Source organism: Punica granatum, chromosome 6 (assembly GCF_007655135.1).
Source record: "Punica granatum isolate Tunisia-2019 chromosome 6, ASM765513v2, whole genome shotgun sequence".
NCBI lineage: Eukaryota > Viridiplantae > Streptophyta > Magnoliopsida > Myrtales > Lythraceae > Punica > Punica granatum.
Window position 1 is genome coordinate 6,623,483 of NC_045132.1, and position 10,822 is coordinate 6,634,304.

The window sequence follows — 10,822 nt, forward strand, 5'->3', positions numbered from 1 at the left end:
AGAAAGAGAGAATAAAAAAAGGGAAAGGAAAGACTTTTTTTTTGGATAAATGATGAAACTTCATTGATAACAGATGAATTTACATCAGAAACCAATACCATTTTCCTCTATACGGAGTAAAATAAAAAAATACCCAAGAGCTACTCCCAAGTCAACTAGTTGCAGTATCAAAATGGTGAAACATATGCCTCGCAATGATAGAGTGTGCAATTTTGCATGAGAATCGAGGGAGAACAGACAACTTTGCTTTCACATCCGAGAAGATCCTTCGTATTATAATTGTTGGAGGCGAGACTTGATTCCGGTAGAGCCTGGCGTTCCTCTCCCTCCAGATGCAGTAAATGTAGTGAGTCCAGAGAAGTTTAAGACAAATAATATCCAGCTTCTTTCCACGGAGAGAGGAGACCCAGCAAAGTTCCGTATTCCAGTCGACATTGTGTTTGTTCATTCCAACACGGTCTAATAAACTTCTCCAAATCCCTTGGGTGATAGGGCATTCAAAAAAGAGGTGATTTCGGGTCTCCAATTCCAAACTACAGAATTCGCATTCGGGTGCAGTAATCGAGATTCTCCAACTCATAAGCCTATCTTTTGTACTCAATCTATTATGAATACAAAGCCAGCTAATGAAAGAGGATCGAGGAAACCGCCCCTCAAACCAGATTGCGTTCCTCCATTCCATCTTCTGGCTTCTGGGACTAAAGCATTTCCACGCACTAGCAACAGAAAATGTCTCGGATTTGTGAGCCGTCCGGAAAGACTTTGAAGTAGTGTAAAACGACAGGCGGGCATACAGAGTTAGGGGTAAAAATAAAACCGATCCAACTTGAAACCGAAAACTTGAACCCCGAAAAACCAATACTAAATTCGTGTGGGTCATGGTATGCTTATTGATTTTCGGGTTAGCAATCGAACCGACTCGACTAATCTGCCGGGTACCAAACCTGACCTGAAAACTCAAAAAAAAAAAAAAAAACCCCTAAATCTGTCGATCTTCATCTCACCCAGTTGCGCTAATTCTTTCCAGTTGTGCTTCAGAGTTCCCACATTGAGAGAGACAAGACTCACGTGCTCCCATAAAGTGCCCTGTCCGACATCCCTCTCACTCAGCCTTTCATTCCTTCCTTCCTTACTTCACTCTGTTATCTCTGTCCGCTCGGTCCTCCCTCTCAGTCTCTTCCTCGCTTTCTGCCAGATGAAGTGAAGACCCATCCTGGCTGTCTTTCCCTCTCAGTGTGAATGATTAGCGCTTCTATCGTTTCAACCCACTCACTCACCCTTTTACTTTTAGGTCTGATTTTGACCGTCGTAACTCGCCATTGATGCTTTCACTTGCTGGAGAACACGCCTTAAGTAAGATTGATTGTGGAGTTGTGTTATATCTGCTGATGCTGCTCTGCTCTGACGATATGATTAAGCAGCTTTGGATCATGTTTAGGATCATGTTTTGGGTACATTTTGCTAGCTGCCATGGAAGATTGGCATTACACGTTGAGTTCATCAGTCCCCTTCTGAGTTCGTATGCGTTTGATCACTGAATGTCTGAGACAGAGGTTGAGTCTTTTGCGGTTGTGGCATCTTAGATCCAGTATCTTTACCTCGTATAGGCTTAGTAGAAGCATATGCTTCTGATTCAGCGAAGCAACCGTTGGTATGAAGAAGTACGTTCATCATTGTCGAGTTCGTCATTCACTAGTTGTTTCCTTAGGCGCAGCGCTGTTCCTTATGTTAAACTCAGCTGATATAGTTTAGACGCATGCTCTTGTCTAAGTGAGACAGCCATTCTTAAGCCTGTTCTAAGGCATACTGATTCTCCATCCTCATTATTAATGTCGGAAAATATCCATCAGATTTGATAGGTATGTTGGGCCTATCTTAGCATTAGAGACCATCAATAAGTTAGGGGAACATTAGAATTTTTTGATCTCATACAACTCCCTTCAAATTAGTCAAGAGATTTTACGGGAGTGTGTCTGGATTGCATCATCATGGTCATTTAGGTTGGTTTTTGAGGTCATGTCATTAAACATTTATATGATCCGAGACCATGGCGTTGTATTAGATGACAACAGGAGCATATAGATTAGAATAGGTCATGTAGGTTATTCTAGGATCTATATTTCCATCTTTTGACTTACAGAGGCCATTTCATTATGTGATTTCATAGAATCATACACCATCATCGAGAAAAGGAAAAGGAAAAAAAATCAGAACTAGAAAGTAAACATAGCATAAGTAGTGGAAGATTTTCCTGATATTCCATGAGAACGTGAAAGATAAACTCCCTTATTGATCCTTACTTTTTATGGTTTTATTTCCTTATTTGGTTAACTGATTAATATAAACCTGTGTCTTACATGTTCGCCGACCTCGAGCATATTAATTACCTTCTTATTGGAATACGATATTGTTTGATTCAATTAAGATATACATGGCGTTTTATATGTAGAGTCCAGTCCAAGAAACTAATGTCTCTGCCGTATGTAAATTATTAGGGTAAATTGCACCGGTAGTCCAAAATGTTTTACAAATGTTTCATGATGGTTCAAAAAGTTTTTTTCGCTACATGATGGTACAAAATGTTTCAAAGTTGTTTCATGATGGTACAAACCGTCAACTCGAGCTTGACGCCGTCAAGCCGACGCTGACGTGGCTACTACGTGTCACCTCCTTACTGACGTGGCCGAAAAATTTTAAATAACTCTAAAATTTTTAAAATTTTAAAAATAATTTTAAACTTTTAATTTAAAATTTAAATTTAAAATTTAAAAAAATATTAAATTTAAAATTTAAATTTAAAATTTAAAATAATTTTAATAGGAAAAAAATTTTTATAAAATTATTTAAAATTATTTTTAAAAAAAAAAAAAAATTAAAAATAATTTTCAAAATTTTCAAAATTTTAAAATAATTTTTTTATTTTTTTCTAAATTTTACTCTTTTTTTGTATTTTTTAAATTTTTTTAAAAAATTAAAAAATTTTAAATTGTTTAAAAATAATTTTAAAATTTTCAAAATTTTAAAATATTTTTTATTTTTTTTCAAAATTTTTACTCTTTTTTTGTATTTTTTAAATTATTTTTTGTATTTTTTGGACTTTTTAAAATTTTATTTTGTCTTAAATGACGTGGCGCACTATGATTGGTTCCACATAACAAAAGTGACACATAGGACGCGTCACGTCAGCAAAATGTTAACGGCGTCAGCTCGAGTTGACGGTTTGTACCATCATGAAACAACTTTGAAACATTTTGTATAATCATGTAGCAAAAAAACTTTTTGGACCATCATGAAACATTTATAAAACATTTTGGACCACCGGTGCAATTTACCCAAATTATTAAGATATAATGTCAAACTATACATAATATAATTCCATATAATAAGATTCATTTAATATTCCATTCTTGATCGTTACTCCTCATAATTTTATTTCCTTTGTTTGTTTAACTATATATTATAACCCTTTTTGTTACATCTTTCACCGACCTTGAAATCCATATTATAATATGTACATACAGGTTGCACTGGTGCAAAACCTTTTTCAAACTAGACATGATGATGTGGGGACGGACGATGGAGAGCTTTTCTTCTGGGTCTGAGATGTCCTGGGGAACGGCTATCTTCTCTACTGTAGGTTCCCTCGTCGCAGCCATGATGGTGTTTCGCTCTATGGCCTACAACCTCTTCCCCAAGGAGGTCTTGGAGTACTTCAACGCATCCATCAAGCACTACATTGCTCGGTTGACCTTCCGACTCACGCTCGTGATCGACGAATATGAAGGCCTCGAAATGAACGAAGTGTATGAGGCAGCTGAGCTGGTGTTTGCCTCAAGGATTTCGACCGGCTTAACTCGTCTGAGAGTCTCAAAGCCTGAGAAGCAGAAGGAGTTCAGTGTCTTGAGGGAGACCAACACAGAGATTGTGGATAAGTTCAACAGGGTCGAGCTTAGGTGGGTTCCATCATTCAGGAAGGTCGATACGATGAAGGTCAAACAGGAGGTTGGGGAGTCAAGTTATATTGGAAAAATTCGATACTTTGAGCTAAGCTTCCATAAGAACCATAAGGATATGGTAGGTAAAGTCTGTATATCCTACTTTTAAAATTGTCTTTTGCAAATGAAAAGTCATCTTCTGACGTGTTTCAGGAAATCGATATGCTGATGATATTCTGAGCAGGTGATCAATTCGTACTTGCCTCACTTAATCGAAGTGGCAAAGTCCCTGAAACAACAGAAGAAGACACTCATACTCTTCACCAACTCTGGAAAAGGAGGTTATAGTTATTATGATTATGATAGCAGGCAAAGGGTGTGGACCTCAGTGAACCTCGATCACCCAGCCACATTTGAAACCCTCGCCATGGAATCGAGGATAAAACATGCAGTTTTAGATGATGTCGATCAGTTCGTTAAGAGGAGGGACTACTACCGGAGAGTAGGGAAGGCTTGGAAGAGAGGTTACCTTCTCTATGGACCCCCGGGGACAGGGAAGTCGAGCCTGGTGGCAGCTATGGCAAATTACCTGAAATTCGACATCTATGATTTGGAGTTGACCGCTGTACACAGCAACTCAGAACTCAGGAAGCTGCTAGTTGCGACGGGGAACAGGTCGATCCTGGTGGTGGAGGACATCGACTGCTCAATTGGGTTCCACCATCGCTCGACCAAGGCCAACCAAGGGTTGATTAATGCGAGAAAAAAGAAGGTTAGATGCTGCTTCTTTTAGTTTCTGTATAGATATATATGCCGCTTCTTTTATTTTATATATAGATTCTTATTACCTTCAAGTCTGATATAAAATCTCTTGGTAAAAAGTTCATGACGTTTTTCTGAGCCATCTAATGCTTGAGGGGATTATCTTCTCTGATATGCAGCGTGACGAGGTGACACTGTCTGGAATGCTCAACTTCTTGGATGGGTTATGGTCGAGTTGTGGAGATGAGCGGATCATCGTGTTCATGACAAACCGCAAGGAGAAGCTCGACCCGGCCCTTCTACGACCAGGAAGAATGGATTTCCATGTCATGATGTCCTACTGCACCCCATGTGGGTTCAGGCAGCTCTCTTCCAACTACCTCGGCCTTGGTGACCATTTCTTGTTCAGAGACATTGAGGATCTGCTCATAACCGCAGAGATCACGCCCGCAGAAGTTGCAGAGCAGCTGCTGAGGGGTGGGGTCGATACCAATGACGTGCTACGGCACTTCATTGAGTTCCTTAAGGAGAAGAAAGAAGACATGGAGCTTAAGGCGAAGAAGATTCGGACAAAGAAGGCCAAGAAGAAGATTGAAGGAAAACTAGATGAAAAGGTCTTGTTCAAAGAGATCAAGGACCTGATCAGAAGCACTAAGGTTACAACAGCCGAAATGGTGCATCAGCTGCTAATGAATGAGGACAATCCCACCAATGCGTTTATGAACTTAATCGAGTTTCTCAAGGTGAACAAGAGGCAAACTGAAGACCTCGAAACTGCTGCATCGACTGAAGAAGATTCAGACTTTCTTTTGTCCTCAGAGGATTCAGAAATAGAACTGTGATGACTACATCGACTAATTTACCAGCATAGTAGTTAATTCAGCTTTTAGTAGCCAAATTATGCATTCCGTTGGTTTTAGGACTAAATACCGTGAAGTTTTAGGATCATTAATGCATTCCGTTAACTAGGACGAGATTATATATATGTATATATATTTTGCTTGTGATTCAAGGGGATTTTAGGAAACTAAGGTTGAGGATGCCCCCGGGCCCCGGAAATTTCTGGATTTGATTCAGTCCCTGCAAGTTTCTGTGTTATTCTGATTCGGTCTCTGCAAGTTTTTTGCAATTTTTCTGTTTCAGTTCCGTATGTTTCTACCCAGTTTTGGTTTGGTATGCTGAAGTTCTCTGCATTTTTATTTGGGTATATTCTGTTTTCCTGCGTTATCGTTTTGGCCCATACAGAGTTATAGGTACGTTCATGTCGAGCCCAACATAGAGATCTTGCATATATGATTGATTGCATCATAATAGTCATGAACATGATAATGAATTAAAATCACGTAGATTGCGTGCATATTCGTGTCATTAGACGTATTTAGGATATATGCGTAATTATTCACATTTAATGAAAAGGAAATTGGGAACTTTGAATTTAGGTTCCGACAACTTGAACATAATCAAAATCCCCCAACTCAAATTATTGATTTAGCAGACTATGTCAATTAAGAGTCCTACCCAATCCCCACAAAAGAAAAAGCCGATAATAAGTTTAAAATTTGAGTCTAAACAAGTCCCAGTTTTTGACGTAGCCGAGTTGGTTCATTCCTCGGGTCGGTGTTGAGCAGATATCACGAGATATTATTTGGTGTCTAGATTATCTCATGAACCAAAAATCTAGTATTCATTAAATTAAAATATATGTTTGGTTTTAGAATTGAGCAGAGTTGAGTTTTGATTTTAATTGATTTGTAATGATTGCGTTGTTGAATTATGAGAAAAGTAACGAATAATTGAGAGAATTTAGTGTTAAAAATTAAATTGAATGGTTAAAAAATTTAAAAAAAAAGGAAAAAATAAAAATTGTGTTGTTGAATTGAAGATAAGTGAAATTAAGTAGAGTAGAGTTAAAAGGGAATTGTAAAACCAAACAGCCAACATAAAATAAGGCCGGAGAAGATTCTTTTAATTTTCCATAAGCCCGTGAAAGATAAATTCCTTTTCCGATCAGGTCCTCACTCTTTATGATTTTGTTTTTTTGGGTAATTACTGCTTATGATTTTATATATCCTTATTATTGTTCGTTGCATGTTTCACCGACCGTGAAACATGATTTGCGTGTATGTATTATAATATGTGTGTGTGTGTGTGTGTGTACATATAGGGGCTGCGCGGCGAAAACTTATTCAATTTAATCAAGCTAGACATGATTTGGAGAGAGACGACGGGGAACTCTTCTTCTGGGTCTGCGATGGCTAATTTCTTCTCCACCGTAGGTTCCTGCGTTGCTGCTACGTTGGTGTATCGCTCTATGGCCTACAACCTCTTTCCGCACCAGGTCCAGGAGTACTTCTTCGCATCCATCAAGCATTACCTCTCCGGATTGACCTTCCGACTCATACTCGTGATTGAGGAATACGAAGACCTCGGAAAGAATGAACTCTATGAGGCGGCTCAGCTGGTGTTTTCTACCAGGATCTCGAACAACTTAACCCCACTGAAAGTCTCAAAACCTGAGAAGCAGCTGGAGATCGATGTTTTGAGGGAGACCAAAAACAGAGATTGTGGATAAGTTCAACGGGGTCGAGCTTAGGTGGGTCTACTCATCGAGAAAGGTCGTTGCGGGTATCAAGGTCAAACATGAAGGGGAGGTGCCGACTTATACTTACAAAAATCGATACTTCAAGCTGAGCTTCCATAAGAAGCACAAGATTATGGTAAGTAATAACGTTCACATCCTACTGTTGAAGTTAGTTCTTGTTTGATGCACTTGAGGAAATCTATATATTGATGATATTTTGAACAGGTGATCAATTCGTACTTGCCTCACTTGATCGAAGAGGCAGAGTCCCTGAAGAAAGGGAAGAAGACCCCGAAACTCTTCACCCCTAGTAAAGGAGGTTATGGTTATTATGGCGACAGGCCCAGGTTGTGGACCTCAGTGAGTCTTGACCACCCGGCCACGTTTGAAATCCTCACAATGGAACTGGCAATTTTAGATGACCATGATCGGTTTGTGAAGAGGAGGCACTTCTATCGGAAAGTAGGGAAGGCTTGGAAGAGAGGTTACCTTCTCTATGGGCCTCCTGGGACAGGGAAGTCGAGCCTGGTGGCAGCTATGGCCAATTACTTGAAGTTCGACATCTATAATTTGGAGTTGACAGATGTATTCAGCAACTCAGAACTGAGGAAGCTGCTAGTTGCAACAGCCAACAGGTCGAACCTGGTGGTGGAGGACTTCAACTGCTCAATCGAGTTCCACCATCCCGGAACCAAGTCCAATGAAGGGTTGACTGACGAGGAAAAATGAGAAGGCGAGGTCCTGCTTCTTTAGTTTTAGTCTGTACAAAGATAATATCACTTGTTGAATGAAATAAAAAGATAATCTGCTATACAATTCATGATGTTCTGAGCCATCTAATGTTTGACGGAATTTTCTTTGACATGCAGCAACAGCATCCTGAGGTCACACTGTCTAAAATGCTCAACTTCTTGGAGGGGTTATGGTCGAGTTGCAGTGATGAGCGGATCATTGTGTTTACGACAAACCACAAGGAGAGGCTGGACCCTGCCCTTCTATGCCTGGGACCAATGGATGTCCATGTCTTGACGTCCTATTGCCCTCCCTGTAGGCAGCTCGCATCTAACTACCTAAACCTTACTGACCATATCTTGTTCGGAGACATTGAGGATCTGCTAAAAACTGCAGAGGTGACACCTGCTGAAATTGCAGAGCAGCTGCTGAGGGGTGGGGACAAGCCCGGCTACGGGACTTGATTGTGTTCCTTAAGGAGGAGAAGAAAGAAAATGAGGAACTTAAGGCCAAGATGAATATTCAGATAAAGAAAGTGAAGACCAATAAGAAGATTGAAGAAAAATCAGATGAAAAGGTCATGTTCAAGGAGATCGATGATCCGATCAGAAGCACAAAGGTTACAACGGCCGAAATGGTAGAGCAGCTGGTAAAGCATCAGGGCAAGCCTACTGATGCGTTTATGGACTTGATAGAGATCCTCAAGGCGAAGAAGAGGCAATCTGAAGACTTTGCAGCTGCTGGCCGATTGAAGAGGATCAAATTGAAATGAAGAAAGAAGGGGTGAAAGAGATTGATCGTTTGATGGATGATCATACCGATTATGGGTAGTCCTTTGTTTTTTAGCCAAATTTGACATCAACGAGAAGTGCGATGCTCATATATATTTGGTCTCCCTATATTTCTCTTACAGAAAAGACCGAAAAAAAAAAGAGTCACGTGTGATTTTGGTCCTTGAAAGATCAACCTTGGGTTTGGTCTCTAAAAAATTTTACCAGTGTTTTTATCTCTTAATCTCCATTCCGTATGATGTTTTAATCTTGACGAAAATCTCACGTGGTGGATGAGCTGGACCTTACTCCGTTAACCACCCATAAATTGCCAAAAACAGCGTCGTTGTCTTCCTAGATCGAATCTAATGGTTAATATCGCTTACTAGGAAATGACAAATACATCCAACCGTTGAATTACATCCATCAAATCAAATTGCTAGGCAAATCATAGCCGTCGATTTGTACTTCTTCTCCCTCATTACGTATTTCCGTCACTGAACCTTCTCCTTGACTCCTTCCTTCTTCCATTTCCAGAGCTGTTCATCAATGGAGTCCGAAGACCACCGCCACTCTCCCAGGTCCCCTCGCACCCCAACCTCCGCCGACGACTGCACCGACACCACCAGCGCCTCCCACTCCCATGGTACCTGCTCCAAGTGTGGCGGTCCCACAACCTACTCGCCCGTGCTGCAGGGCTTCCCCGGCATCTCCCCGCCGCCGACCTACCGCCCCATCCGTGCCTCGGCCATCAACCTCTCCCCAGAGTCACTCCAATCCCAGCAACAGGCCATCTTGCTCGCGCCCGTCCCTCAGCCCCAGAAAGTAACCCTAGTCTCCCCTCCCTACGATTTCCAGGTTCCCACCAAACGGAGCCACTCCCCCAATAACATCAAGAGGTTCCACTCCTCAGAGTTGGCCAAGAACTTCCTTGGCTTCGTGGCGGCTCTCTTCGAGTCAATCCGCGGCCACAAGATCTCCAACACTTGTCACCAGTCCCAGGCGGTTAACTCAATCGTCTCGATCCTGGAAACCCTGATCCGCTGGGTCGATGAGATCCCTCCAACTCCTCAGTCAGCTCGGTACGGTAATGTAGCCTATCGGACTTTTCACGGACGTTTGCTCGAACAGAGTGAGCCCTTAATGCTACATTTTTACACAACGAGCTCAAGTCTTCGACGATTGAGATCGCCCCTTATATCACGGATAGTTTCGGGAATTCGAGCAGAATCGATTTCGGCACCGGTCACGAGACCAATTTTGCTGCGTGGCTTTATTGCTTAGCTAGGATGGGGATCATTAAGGAAGAGGGAATGGTTAACGGAGTTAGGTCTAGCTCATCCGCTACGTGAGATTTTCGTCATGGTTGGCACGCGTAAGATGACAGCACGATGAAGATTGAGGGATGAAAACATTGACAAAATTTTTTGAGGGATCAAACCCAAGGCTATGAGATTTTTCATGGACCAAAACCATACCTCACTAAAAAAAAAAGCTTGAGTATAGAAAGGACCAGCTTCCCCCAACCTTTGGATCTAATGATGAAGTGTCCTCGTGATTTTTAAATTTTTGTACCGTACTATTCGATCTATTTATAAAAAAGCAAAGTATACCCTCGACCAACTCTCTGATCACTATTTTGACCAAAAAATAATTTATTAATTTTAAATTTTAGAAACTCATTTCAAAATTTAAAGACTAACAAAAATTAATTAAGAAAAAGACATCGAAACCACTGGCCCCCTTCTTCTCCCTTCTTCCCCATGGATCTCTCTGTCATCTCCGGGGAAACCGAAACCAAGCCTCAAAAGCAATAAATATGGAAGAGACCTCAATGCCTCTCTCAACAGACTTTAATTCCTTCCTCCTTTCGAGTCACAATTTCAAGAGCTGCCACCTCGTAAAGGTCTTGCTAGTCGATATCCCCTGTCCTCATCCCTGCTCTTTAACTATAGTTCTAGTTATGGGTTCTTTTTTCTTTTTCTTTTTTTTTCAATTTTTGATTTTTTAAAATTTTGAAATGATTTTCTAAAAATTTGAAA

At 40.7% G+C, this 10,822-nt stretch overlaps 2 protein-coding genes and 1 pseudogene across 3 annotated transcripts; all 3 read left to right on the top strand.

Annotated features, from left to right (window-relative positions):
* The first annotated feature begins 1,040 nt into the window (after positions 1-1,040).
* LOC116209841 (AAA-ATPase At3g50940-like) lies at positions 1,041-5,795 on the top strand. Of its 2 annotated transcripts, none has more exons than XM_031543566.1 (4): positions 1,041-1,291; positions 3,522-4,074; positions 4,180-4,707; positions 4,877-5,795. In XM_031543566.1, the coding sequence occupies exons 2-4, from the start codon at positions 3,556-3,558 to the stop codon at positions 5,537-5,539; spliced, it is 1,710 nt and encodes a 569-aa protein (XP_031399426.1). In that variant the 5' UTR covers positions 1,041-1,291; positions 3,522-3,555; the 3' UTR covers positions 5,540-5,795. The 2 variants fall into 2 exon arrangements, with proteins under 2 accessions (XP_031399426.1, XP_031399425.1); XM_031543565.1 differs by having other exon boundaries at positions 1,042-1,353.
* A 1,135-nt stretch (positions 5,796-6,930) lies between these two features.
* On the top strand, positions 6,931-8,834 carry LOC116212097 (protein HYPER-SENSITIVITY-RELATED 4-like). The gene is made up of 3 exons (XM_031546678.1): positions 6,931-7,414; positions 7,504-8,003; positions 8,075-8,834. The coding sequence occupies exons 1-3, from the start codon at positions 7,412-7,414 to the stop codon at positions 8,472-8,474; spliced, it is 903 nt and encodes a 300-aa protein (XP_031402538.1). The 5' UTR covers positions 6,931-7,411; the 3' UTR covers positions 8,475-8,834.
* A 203-nt stretch (positions 8,835-9,037) lies between these two features.
* Positions 9,038-10,520, top strand: LOC116210450 (annotated as a pseudogene).
* The last annotated feature ends 302 nt before the right edge of the window (positions 10,521-10,822 follow it).